Below are 14,224 nucleotides of genomic sequence, written 5' to 3' on the forward strand. Positions count from 1 at the left end.
ACTTTTCAATATATTCCAAAATTATTTCCTCCATCTCTTTAATCCATCATCTGGCAGAATAAAATAATTTGAAGGTTTTTTGATGAAAACTGATAAAATGTTTATTTTTCAATGTTAAAAGTAAGTTTTCTTATGATTTTTGACGATTTTCGACGATGTTCCGGCTTACGAAAATGGAACCCCGTCGTAAACCATAAAACAACGTGCAGCCATAAACAACCGACTCTGTTGTTTTGCTAATAACCAAATCGGATAACAACTGTTTTGCTTGTATTTCAACCATCGTACGGTTAAACAATTATCGTAGTTATGCTAAAAATGACGTTAAGTACTGATGTGTTTTTACACTACCCTTATCCGCTTTGGAGAAAAGATCGGCAAGGAAATATACTGCTACAGTAAATTTAAGCTGCAAGTTGTAGTTGAAGCTGAGAAAAGAATCTTCAAGCTGCTAATGACTATAAATTATCGTGCATTGGCAACATGGATGAAACTCGACAGCAAATAAAATTGGAAAGTATTTCAATCAAAACTACTGGGCATGAAAGAACACATATTACTGCTGTTTTCACGCCGATAAAAGATAAATACGAAAAGCTCGTAGTATGATGATGAAATCAAGAGAAAATATCGAACGGATTCTTGATTTTTTTTTTTTTACACAAAACAAATGGCCAGCCGCCAACGTCATCTATTAACGAAAAAATGGCTAAATTAATTTCACAACGAGACATATTTAAGTTATATTTCGACTTAAAAACACTTTGTATAACGAAAAATATATATGTCCCTTATAAATAGAGATTCATTTACGCTAACTAGAAGCAAGACATGCCCTCTGAACCGAGTTAAATGCGGCGAAATAAAGACCGCATGATCGATTCACAAACCAAAACATTTGATCGCTATGATCGGAATTTATAATGCAAAAGCAATATAAGAATATTTACGATTGGATCCAGTGTAGTTTAAGCATAACTTTTTAAAAGATCCATGGAAAAGATGCAAATTCGTTATTTTGATGTTTGTATAATACAGTGTTATGTGAAAATAGAATACAGTATAATGTAGGTTAGGCTACCATATATGATATACGAAAGTGCAGGCTAGGCCTTGTTTGTTATTCAATTTCTCTTTATACTGACTTATGTCAATCTGCATTGAACCTGCAGAATTAGCTGACACTAATAATTACTATACCATATATGTATACAGTATACTGTGTAGTGTAGGCTAGGCTACCATATATGTATAGATGGTACTGATTACCCTAGTGTAGGCTAGGTCGTATTCGAGTTACGATTTTTTCAACAAACAATGGGTTTTTTGGAACCTAACCCCATCGTAAGTAGGGGAATACCTGTAATTACTTGGTAAGTCGCATATGTAAAATTGACATTTTTATAATAAAGTTTTATATATACTTAGCAAGTAATTACAGAATGGGAGCCCAACCTCCTCCCCTAGCATGGACATAATGGCACAAACAAATTGAAGCTATTTGCTCAGTTGTTCCTCTTCCCCAAAAGTGGGTGGGGCTAGAGACCTACACCGAAAATAAAAGAATCGCTACCGCGAGTTTCAAATTTTAACTGCCGATACTAGAAACATTAGCTATGTAATTACTTGGTAAGTATATATAAAACTAGGAAAAACCTATTTTTGGTAGTTGCTGTTGAGTCCTGAAGGAGTTACCCTTCCATGGTCTACCAGAGCTCTGTGGTGACCACACTAATATCAAAGAATTCTCTTTTGGCTGGTCCAGTGGCCGGATGTTATGTCATAATGATAAACTATAATGTGATGGAGCATGTAATGGACTCAAAGATAAGAGAGCACTTTCCCTTTTCTTCAGCAAAGTTGAACCCAGTTTTCCGGTGTCAAAACCTGCTAGAAGAAGAAGTAATTATTGCGCATGCTCAGTCTGCCATATTGTCGACAAACATACCGACACAGGACCAAGAAGCCATTACTTTCTGTTGGTCAATGCAGGATGATCCCGAGCCCAAATCCCATGCCTTTTCATCTGGGAAGTGGGAGGGTTTTGAGGACTCAACAGCGATTCCTAAAAATAGGTTTTTCGTACGTCAAAACCTGTTTTTGCACTAGGCACCTGCTCATAAATTGTTTATTCATGTTACTGTGAAATCTTTTCTCTTATATATACTGTATGAGAAATGCTGTTTCCATAACTTTTTTATTGTTTGTCACGCATAACCAGTAGTGGTTATTATAAGATGTACAGTATTGGGGTGTGTATGGGCGTGAACAGATTTGTATGATCAGCATGTGTGTAGTACTCTGTTACATTAGGTTTTTGTAATTATCAACAATTTCAGGGATTCCTGGCCAGTCATGGAACAGGTTACCCATGAATAATGAGACTCCATAGTATTGAAACTTTAATTCTTTGCAATGATCTTTATATTTTCAGCGATGTTGATGAGTCACAGACAAATGGAGACAGTGGAACATGTACTTTGGAACAGCTACGTCTTCTCAGTTCTAATGCAACGTATGCTGGACTTACTCATCCTTTAAATAAGGCAATACAGGTATAGTAAGCTTGAATGCCACTTTTTGATATGTTCTCTTACAGGGATATAACCATCACCTTTTACATGTTCAGCTGGAGCTGGAATCTGTTGTTGAACGTGGTGTTAAGGTAGTTTATTCACTTTTTGTTTGGCTGCCAGATTAAGAAGATCTATTTCCTAGCTCTCTACCCTGTTGAATTTGGATGAGTAGCTTGCTAGATTGTTGCTCTACAGTTGCATTTGCTTCTTTTTGCCATGTGCTTTTTGATTGCATAGTGTCACTTTGATCTTTTTTTTTTTATGGAGACCAATATGACCAACACTGGTATAAGGGACTTGAACAGCCATGTAGTTGCTTTTTGTTCCCTTTATCGGAACTCGCATTAGTATTGCTCATTTTGTAAGGGTAAAGATTGTAGTCCATCTTTCCCCTGTGATGTATGAGCATCCTTGTCCGCTTCCTAGTGGGATTAGTTATACTGCCCCAATTATACTGCCGAATCCTTCCAGCTTTTTTCTTGTACCTACTTCCATTTCTCTTCCTCTTATACCTGGATCTACCCCTTTAACCCAAGATAAGTAATCTTATGTGCATGCATTCTTCAGGTAAATTGGGGTGTAATCAGGTATGAAAATAAATTGTGACTTTAGTATTTTGTTTTAATACAAAGCACTTTATCTTGCTAATACTTTTTTAAATTATTGAAAATATTATTTTGAAAAAAATATAAAAAATTTTTGAAGTTATGTCATTACCTCTTCCATCAACCAAACATCCTTCACTTCTTACCATCATCTTCCACTTCCAACAACTCCGACGTTCTCTTTTCAACATTTTGCTCCATCTCACACTTCCTTTCATAGCTCTTTTTCTGTACAACCCAGTTATAGTTTACCCCACTCAGACACTGCAGATGCAACTCACTCTCACTCTCTTTCACTCCCTCATGCCAATACACTATAGGTCTCTCACCCCCAATGTGTACAGACACAACCACCTTATACCTCTTACTCACCGTCATCAAAACCACCTGAAATGGGGCTACTCCAGTACACATCTTAGCTCTCACTCTTCCAATACCACTCCACATTTGACACTCCCAAACATCCAGGCCTCTTGCAAACTTCCTCAGTCACCTCCGCCCTCAGTTCATTCACACTTCCAGGCACCCGCACCTTCAAGCCTTCACTTACCAAATCATTCAGTCCACACCACACACTTTCAAACATTGAGTCACCACCCTCCTTACTTTCATGTGCTATTACCAATCCTCTCAGCAGATACTCTGGTCTTATGTCTTTAATTTTCTCTTCTTTCCCTTCCCTAGGTAGCCTAGACATCATGTCCGCAACAATATTCCTTTTACCTGGGATATATTTTACCACAAAATCAAAGTCACTCAAATCCTCTACTGTTTGTGCAACTCTAGCATCCACTCCCTTCATTTGCTGCAGATACACTAGAGGTTGATGGTCCATACCCTCCACAAACCTCACTCCATACAAAAACAGTCGTAATGCTTTCACAAAAAATCGCAGTGCAGCCAATTCTCTCTCATTAGTAGAATATTTTCTCTCTGCGGAACCAAGCACCTTACTGTCATATGCTATCACTTTATTTCTCTCAATCCCATTCACCACTTGCTTCTGCATCAAACATCCACCCATTGACATTCCACTTGCATCCGTGTACACTTCTAACTTACTTGCATCCACACTATAGTGAGGGTAAGCCAACTCCACACCCTTCACCATTTCCTCTTTCAATTTCTCAGACGCTTTCACCATCCTTTCATCCCATTCCATCTGTACTCTTCTTATAGCCTGTCCATTCTGACAACGGCTTTGCAATTCCCGAATAATCTTCCACAGCCTTCCTTCCAACTTGATTAATCCCAAAAATCGATGCAACTCTCGCATGATCCTGGGTCAAGAGAAATTTCTCACTTTCTCCACAAACTTTTCCGCCTTTCGTACCCCAGACTCTCACCGTATGGCCCAAAAACTCCACCTCTTCCATGAACCACTCACACTTACTCACTTTGACTTTCACCCTCACTTCCTCTAACTTCTTCAACACCACTCGCACCAGTCTCTTGTGCTCTTCTACAGTCTTACTCAACACCAAAATGTCGTCAAGAAACACCAACACATTCTCATGGGGAAAACCACTCAGTTCCACATTCATCACTCTCCGAAACGCAGCTGGGCATTAGCCGATCTAAAAGTGAGATTGCAGAATTGATACTGTTTTTTTGTAGTCGAGAAAGCAGTTATCTACCTACAATCTCTCGCATTACCGGAGCCAGGAAATGTCAGGGTCTCTGATAAATGTGTGTGTCATCAGTCAGTCGAATACGGAGCTCCGGCAACCTAGCTATCACAAAGTCCACATCACCTTGACTCAACACACCCTTTCTTTTCCACAACAATTCATACACCTGCTCTTTTTCTTTCGTGCTCAACTTCTTTTTCAATCATACCTTTTCCCTAAGCTTTTCTTTACTCCACTCTTCTGACTTTACCCCTTCGGCCATCACATCATATCCCTTAACATGTGTATCATTACCCAAATTGACCACACTTCTAAAGCTTCCTAATCTATCACCCAGATGTATACCTCTCCACCTTTTCTTTTTCACATCCCCACACACCTTTGGATCCTTTACATCCATAATTCCATCAAAAACATGTGCAACCCGCCATATCTCGTAACACGCAGAGCTACCATCCAACACAAACATTTAAATCTCTCGGTAATTGTAGGTCCTCCAGTGCATACACTTCCACTCCAGAAACCATCTTCAAACTTACTTGTCCATCCTCCTCCACATACTGCTTCACACTTGTTTCACTCCCCATTCCTATCTCTATCATTTCATGTTCCAGGTACAATTTTATCCTGTTTTTCTTCAAAAATGCATATCCCAGCAAGATATCATACCTCTTATACACTCTGTCCACAACATAAAGATCCTCCCCCTCTAGCCTTATTCCTGCAACTGTAAGTGACGCAACAAACCTCACACATACCTTTGCTTTCAATCCTCCAATCTCTGTTACATATCCAGCACATTCCTCCCTCCGTGCTACAGTTTCTTTTATTTTCTCATACGCTTTTCTGAAAACCACATCTCCACTACAACCAGCATCAATCAGCGCTTTCAGTAACACTCCACCACATTCAGCTTTAACACACAAAGAACGATCTGTTCGCTACCCAAAACAGACATTCCCAGTCACAAACCCTTCTCTCACATGTAATACATCTGTCCCTTCCATACCAGAGGGGTCACCACGGTAAACCCCCTTCACACTTAGTTTCCCTGGGGTTTAGATTTGCTACAGCAGACTTCTCTCATGTGACCCTCCATTCCACATCCTTTACACTTGCTCTGAGGGTTCTTACATTCCCTGAAAAAATGCCCACTCATTCCATAGTCTCCACAATGATTCCCACGTATTCCTACTCTCCTTCCACTGTGGCAGTCTCTCACTTAATGCCCCATCTTTCTGCAGCCGAAACACTTCAACTGTTTTGCTTGCAGGCAGTCCACCAACATAGGCCCTTTCTTTCCACAGCTGAAACACTCGCCATTGGCCCATCTGCAATCCGCTTTCACATGCGCAGTCCTTTTACACCTGTAACACTCCTTATCACAACTACTTCTTCCCATCTGACTTTCCCTTACATTCACATTTGCTCTACTCACACTCCCACTCCCACTCCTAAACCTCTCTCGGCTTCTGCTCCAGCCCCTTTTCCTGTTATTCCCCACATTCACTTATATTCTTTCTTCCTCTTTCCACCTGGTCTCTCTTACATTCCTCCAACAAGGCTCACATCACACCTATCTCCTCACTCACCAACACTTCCTTATATGTTCTTCAGTTTACCACCTCAGACCCAGCGTACATCCCCTTCGTTTCCTTACCGTCCACTGTCAGGCCTTCCAGGATTTCCAAAACATCCTCCAACTTTAAACTCTTCCCGGACTGCCACTTCTGATCTTTCTTCTTCTCATTCAAAATCACCCGAATCTTCTTAGGGATTATCTCTAAGAATTCCTTCATAAGGTGTCTATTCTCCTCAATCACTTCGTCTCCAAACTTCCTCCTGGCCAAAGCTTCCAACCTGTGTGCATACAAGCCCACTTCCTCTCCGGCTTTCATTTTTGCCTCCTCAAACCTATCGTCCTTCTTGTACACAACACTTCCCTTCATTCTCTTCTCCTTCTTAATCACCCAAGCCTTCAAGGACTCGTACCCTGGCTCACAAACACACATACTACTCTAATAGCACAACTTCAACCGCCCTTCTAGGAACTCTCCCAGCTGCTTCCTCCGTACACTATCATTCTCCCCATACTCTTGTTCACAGTACTTCCCGAACTCTTCAAAGAACTCATATTTATTTCTTCCTTTCCCAATGTTAAACTTCGCAATCCAGGGAACTTCCCCCAGGAATACCGTTTTGGCCTCTTTAACCTCTCTCCCACTGTCTTCACTGCTGTTATTACCACTTTCACCCTTCCGATCATTCTCAACTTCTGAGTCTGAGCTATCCCTCCAATCTGGAAACTCGACTCTTTCTTTCTTCACACCTCTCCCCTTTTGTGTTCTCTTCTTCTCTCTCTCTCTTACCTTTCTCTTCCTCATTACCTTCATTCTCCTCACTCATACTGTCCTCATCTGTGGCAGGTACTTCCTTACTCTTACTTGGTACCCCCTTCCTTTCTTCACAGTACTGGCCACACTCTTAGCCACTTTCTTCTCCACCTCACACATTTTCTCATCCATTGCCTCCATCCTTGCAACCAGTATATTTTCCCTCCTGGGTTTCCTCTAACTTATCTTGCAGGCTGATCATCATGCACGTCAGCCTATCCCACGTCTGCTTCCTACCTTGCTCGCCTTCACTTGACGCAACACCTTCCAAACCTGCTCCCTCCACCATCTCCAATTATGTACGCCACTCTTACTTTACTATCAAAGCCCCACGTTGGGCACTAGAATATCATGTAGGGGCTTTTTCTTTTACACAGTTGTTGCAGGATGTTGGAAACAAATTTGGAGGTTACTAAATAAAACTCTGACTTTTCTCAACCTAAATTATTACCTTAACCTACAGAATGGAAACTTAATCTAATCTTAACTCTGTAGTTCATCAAAACTTAGACTAACTCCCGTCCTAATACTATAGTTTTCCCACAACTGTCAAAAGAACCTTTACCTGCATTTATCAAACTTAATACAGTCAACCCCGGTATTCGTGGGGGGATGTGTACCACAATTCCCTGCGAATAATTAAAATCCGCGAATACTTGACACCCCTCTAAAAATGCTTGTAAATGCCTATTTTGATAATTTAATAATAATAATCAAACACCAAAAAAACTCAAAAAATGCATATACATGAGTATGATAATAGTTTTATCACAGAAAATGCATTGTCACAAAAATGATATGAAAACATTGTAATTAGTGAATATTTCTCTATGAAAAATACTGCATGTAGGTGAATTTTCTGCGAATAGTGTGTATAAAAATTACACGGAAAAATCTGCGAATAGGTGAAGCCGCAAATAGGTGGGGGTCCACTGTACTGTGGTTTTCCCACAACCATCGAAAGAACCTTAACCTAATTTATCAATCTTAATACTGTGCTATAGTTTTCCCGCAACAATCAAAAGAACCTTAACCTTATTTATCAATCTCAATACTATAGTTTTCCTACAGCTACCAAAAGAACCTTACCCTTATTTATCAATCTCAGTACTATAATTTTCCCTCAACTATCAAAAGAACCTTGACCTCATTTATCAATCTTACAGTATGTCCCCTGTAATCGCAGGGGTTAGGGACCACAACCACCCGCGTTAAGTTAGTATCCCCCTCTAAAAACACTTATAACTGGCTATTTCAATAGTTCAAACATCAGAGACACCCCCCTTCTAAAAATGCTTATAACTTCCTATTTTGATAGTTCAAATGCCAAATATACCTTAAACTATCATCCTAAAACCCTTTAATATAGCTTCAAAGTCATCTTTCTACATTATTACCCATAAAAATATATGATTTATAGCTACGTGTGAAAACTAAATTCAAGTCCCCCTTCATTCAGTCACAGCCATTTTCTCTCATACAGTATTGAAGCTGTCCTGTTTTCTTTTTTCAGACAGGGTGAACATTAGGAATTCACAAATAGAGTTAAATGCCGTACATTACTTAAATATTTGAATATGCATTGAAAAAAATACCAAATTATAAATGTAATCAACAGTGGTAAAATATTCTCTTCTACATCTACATGTTACAATGATTGACCAATTTTCAAATGTTAGTATAGTATTATTGTAAACACAGCAAAATGTTGATAAAATGTTATTTCACTTACAGAATCCATTTATACTGTATTACATATTATACTGATCTGTTATCATCGTAATATGTATAAAAAAAACTGATCGTCCCAACATATGTAATGTTTACATTATGAGAATCAGCTGATTGAGACTACTACTGAAAGAATTGGAAAGTAATATTTTAGTTGCTAAAAGAAACAGATATATTAATGGAATTACAGTATTGTTTTTAATTTTGTACATAAAAGTTTATGATACAGTAATTCACATTTCATGAAAGAGAGAGAGAGAGAGAGAGAGAGAGAGAGAGAGAGAGAGAGAGAAACTGGTGCTTACATTAGTAGTTTCAGTACAGTAGCTGGGGGGCAAGACTTGGTTAAACTAGGTTACGTGTGAAATTTGGATTTTAAATATTTTTACGGTGATTAGAGATGAAACATCGACAGTGATAAAATATTCTCATGTGGTGTTATAATATGTGTTAATCATAGAGTCAACTAAACTTGTAATGAAGTATAGTTTAGTAAATCAGAGAAAGAAAAAAATATGGCAACACGTACCTACAGTAAAAACAATTAGTGAAATAACATTTTATTGATATTTTATTGATATTTTACTGTTTACCTTGAATATTAATACTTGGAAATTAGTACTGTAAATCTTTTTATATCATAAAAATGTATTTAGATGAAAATCAAATGAAAATACAGTAATTAGTGAATATTGCTCTAAAAAAAATTTCAAGTTAGTGAATTATCCGCGATATATTTGGAGATGAGTTTCACAGAAAAATCTGTGATTAGCTGAAGGCGCGATTGCTGATCCAGGATCTAGCGGGGACCCACTGTGCTATAATTTTCCTCCAACTATGGTCTCTGAGACTTCCTCTTCAGAGTAAGGCTTAGCTTACTCAACATCAGCTATTATTATTTCGTCAATATCCTTCCTCCTACTGGAGAGATCAACACCTAGTTTTTGTTCCAACTGCTGTCGAACTTTCTTTGCTGAAAATGTGTCGAGATCGGCACCTTTTAGGATTCAGCGTCATGTACAGAGGAACAGGAGAAGGACAGCCTGACCAAGTGCTTTCGTTTCTGCAATCTGGCAGCTTCATGTTCTCTCCTTATGTTCTCACTCCTCTGCCTTATCTCTTCCTCTATTTGCAACTGCTCTAATAATTGTCTCTTTCTTCAGAGTAATTTTGCACTTTTTTAATTTCTTGCTCTCTGTATCAAGTGAAGGGGAGCCCAGTCACTCTACAGTACCCTAACACACTCAAGCAAACTGCAAGTAAAAAGAAAAACCAACATGAACATTTACAGCAGACATTCACAACAAAAAACACAAACTAATGAAAAAAAAAATCACAACGACAAAAACAAAAATTCATTCACACAAACCCAAACTTCTAAATACCACCACAGCATGGGGTTGCATACTCTCGTTACGGGAACAGCCTATTCTTCTCTCTGCTCTATATCATTAATGAACCGTTCATCGTTCTTCTTTATTATTTTCCCTCTCAACATGAAGTTTTAGCTTCTCAGTAGCTCTTGTAATAACAGTACTATCAGAGACATTTTCCAGTTGATAAGCCTTACTATTAACAATTTCATGCACATCTTATAAGGACCCTGTCAATTTTTGGTTCAGTTTAGTAGTATTGTATGGCAAAGGTTCTTCAACAAAAACCCATACATGTGTACCAACAACCAGTGTCTCATTCTTCCTACCACTATTAGCAGAAGTTAAGTAAAGTAACCATTAGTCATTCACTCAACTGTTTTCTTAACCCTTAAACGCCGACTGGACGTATCGTACATTGACTAAAATTGTGTGTTGGATGCTGAGTGGACGTACCGTACGTCGACTACAAAAAATTTCAACTTTGACTCGACCGAAATGGTTGAAAAATGCAATTGTAAGCTAAAACGCTTACATTCTAGTAATATTCAATCATTTACCTTCATTTTGCACCAAATTGGAAGTCTCTAGCACAATATTTCGATTTATGGCGAATTTTTGAAAAATACTTTTTCCTTATGTCCGTGCGGTAACTCGGCCGAAAATTTCAGAAATTCTTTCGTCATATTGTCGTAATGTTTGCACCGGTTTATATTAGTTGTTACATAAAGTATATGGAAATGTGCACAATTTCATGTAGAATACAACAGAAAATAACTCATGGTTGTGGCTTCTATCAGTTTTGAAGTATTTCCATATAAATCACGATAAGTGCCCAAAATTTCAACCTTTGGTCAACTTTAACTCGACCAAAATGGTCGAAAAACGCAACTGTAAGCTAAAACTCTTACATTCTAGTAATATTCAGTCATGTACCTTCATTTTGCAACAAATTGGAAGTCTCTAGCACAATATTTCGATTTATGGTGAATTTTTGAAAAAAACTTTTCCCTTACGTCCATGCGCGGTAACTCGGCCGAACATCTCAGAAATTCTTTCGTCACTTTGTCGTAATGTTTGCACCGGTTTATATTAGTCGTTACATAAAGTTTTATATATGGAAATGTGCGCAATTTCATGTAGAATACAACAGAAAATAACTCATGGTTGTAGCTTTTATCAGTTTTGAAATATTTCCATATAAATCATGATGTGCCAAAATTTCAACCTTCGGTCAACTTTAACTCGACCGAAATGGTCTAAAAACGCAATTGTAAGCTAAAACTCTTACATTCTAGTAATATTCAATCATGTACCTTCATTTTGCAACAAACTGGAAGTCTCTAGCACAATATTTCGATTTATGGTGAATTTTTGAAAAAAAAAAACTTTTTCCTTCTGCGCACGGTAACTCCGCCAAACATCTCAGAAATTCTTTCGTCACCTTGTCGTAATGTTTGCACCGTTTTACATTACTCATTACATTAACTTTTATATATGGAAATGTGTGCAATTTCATGTAGAATACAACAGAAAATAACTCATGGTTGTATCTTTTATCAGTTTGTAAATATTTTCATATCACGATAAGTGCCAAAATTTCAACCTTTGGTCAACTTTAACTCGACTGAAATGATCGAAAAATGCAATTGTAAGCTAAAACTCTTACATTCTAGTAATATTCAATCATGTACCTTCATTTTGCAACAAACTGGAAGTCTCTAGCACAATATTTCGATTTATGGTGAATTTTTGAAAAAAACTTTTTCCTTACGTCCGCGCGGTAACTCGGCCGAACATCTCAGAAATTCTTTCATCATGTTGTCGTAATGTTTGCACCGTTTTATTTTAGTCGTTACATAAAGTTTTATATATGGAAATGTGCGCAAGTTCATGTAGAATACAACGAAAAATAACTCATGGTTGTAGCTTTTATCAGTTTTGAAATATTTTCACATAAATCACGATAAATAGAAAAAATTCTACTTTCAGTCAACTTTAACTCGACCGAAATGGTCGAAAACTGCAATTGTAAGCTAAAACACTTACAGTCTAGTAATATTCAATCAATTACCTTCATTTTGCAACAAACGGGAAGTCTCTAGCACAATATTTCGATTTATGGTGAATTTTTGAAAAAAAAGTTTTTTTTATGTCTGCGCATTACGAATTCATGCATCATTTTGTGGTAATATTTTCTCTGTGTTGCTTTGATCGTATTACAATTTGTTATATACCAAAATCATCGCAATTTAGTGTACAATACAAAGAAAGAAAAATAACTCATTAGCTTTAACCGTTGTGCTCACAGCGTGATTTGTATACAATTATATATGAAATTTTTTTTTCACGCTGTCATATATTTCAACATTTATATATGATAATGATATTTTTTTTCATTTCTGAAGGTTGCATACTAAACTTCAAGCAATGACAAAAAAATGAGCCAAAAATGAACTCTTAATCTTAAAAACTAAGCGTGCTGTGATTTTTTGAAAAAAACTTTTTTCTGCTTCAGCACTAACTCCCAAACGCCGCCGGCATACGACAGACACTTTTGTAAATAGAGGCTCGGCGTTAGAGAGTTAAAATATCTGATGAGGGATACTCATCAGGAACAACAATGAAATTCTGCACAAAATATAATTCCTTTGGACCATGGACAATCATAACTTCTTGCCCTAATATAGTAACTTTTGGTTTGAGTTTCCTGTTAGTTTTATATTTAGTTAGTCCCAGCATCCTCCCGGGAATACCTCCTTCAGGACAGAGATCAGCTTCTAGACTTTTGTCTCAAATTAGGAGTAGTGGTCAGTTGGGAGAAGTCTGATTTCATTCCCAAGTAGTAGATAAAGTATTTGGGCATGCTCTTGGACTCGGCAGCAGTAAGCCATCCTGGTGGGCCCTCATCTGAGCAACCTGAGTTCCGTAGTGGTGTAGTTCCTGCCCTGACAGGAACAACCAGCTCAGCTGTGCAGGTGACCCTGGGTCATCTGTCATTGTTGAAGAAGCTCATGCCTCACAGATGGGGTCACCTATGTTTGTGTCCTTGAGTTGGGAATTCAGGGAGAACCTGGCATGGTGACTAGACAAAAGAAATCTCTTAAAGGGAGTTCCATTGAGCTCCCCCCCTCCATTCCCAAAATTCTTCTGTTTACAGATGCATCGAAAAAGGGGGCTGGATGCATACCTGAGAGGAGAGGTTGTTTCAGGTGTGTGGACAAAGGATATACCTCATCTGCACATCATCTTGGAAATGAAAAAGATGAGTGACTGGACTCTCCTTCCATCCATTCCTCTGTTGAGAGCAGCGTCTGGGTTTTAGTTCACACCAGAATTGGATGTGATGCAGGTAAATGGACAGCAATTGCTTGTTTCTGGTGTTCCAGAATGCAACACCCTCTATCTTATCTTTTAACGATGGGGAGGGAGGACATGGCAGGAGTCTATTCTTAATCCCCTTCTTGGTAAAAGCCAGAATAAGTTGCCTGCCAACATGACAACTCCTACAAGAAATGTCATTGTTCTCTAAAATCTTTCTTTACTTGAACCCCCTATCATTACAGGGTTCTCTGGCCCAGGGACCTCCTGCTCTGGTCAACGATTTCACCAGTCCAGTGGGAGGTTGCAGGAGTCTTGACACTCCGTGCTTGCATGCACAGGTGGGAACATGGAAATTCTGGGTTGAATCCCAGTACATTTAATTGCAGGAACTGCCCCTCCTCCTGTGGGGTAAGTCTCCCATATGTAAAAGAAGATGGTTGTATCCATGTAAGTGTTCAGAAAGCAGTAAAACAATTACAAAGAAGTCTAAATTATGAGTAAAGTTAGCTAATAACACAAATTTTGGTAGTTTGCATTTAAACAATATTTATTCAAAATAAACTAATTACAATGTTCATTTTGTTTGCACCA

General features: G+C 38.2%; 1 protein-coding gene across 2 annotated transcripts in view; it reads left to right on the forward strand.

The window, feature by feature from the left end:
* Window positions 1–14,224, forward strand: part of Epg5 (ectopic P-granules autophagy protein 5) — a 474,230-nt gene that overhangs the window by 429,111 nt on the left and 30,895 nt on the right. For both annotated transcript variants that reach the window (XM_067119916.1, XM_067119917.1), the window contains one exon: window positions 2,435–2,555. In XM_067119916.1, the coding sequence (XP_066976017.1) occupies window positions 2,435–2,555 (121 nt within the window). The remainder of the gene's footprint in view (window positions 1–2,434; window positions 2,556–14,224) is intronic.

The sequence above is a fragment of the Macrobrachium rosenbergii genome, chromosome 17 (genome assembly GCF_040412425.1).
Source record: "Macrobrachium rosenbergii isolate ZJJX-2024 chromosome 17, ASM4041242v1, whole genome shotgun sequence".
Lineage (NCBI taxonomy): Eukaryota > Metazoa > Arthropoda > Malacostraca > Decapoda > Palaemonidae > Macrobrachium > Macrobrachium rosenbergii.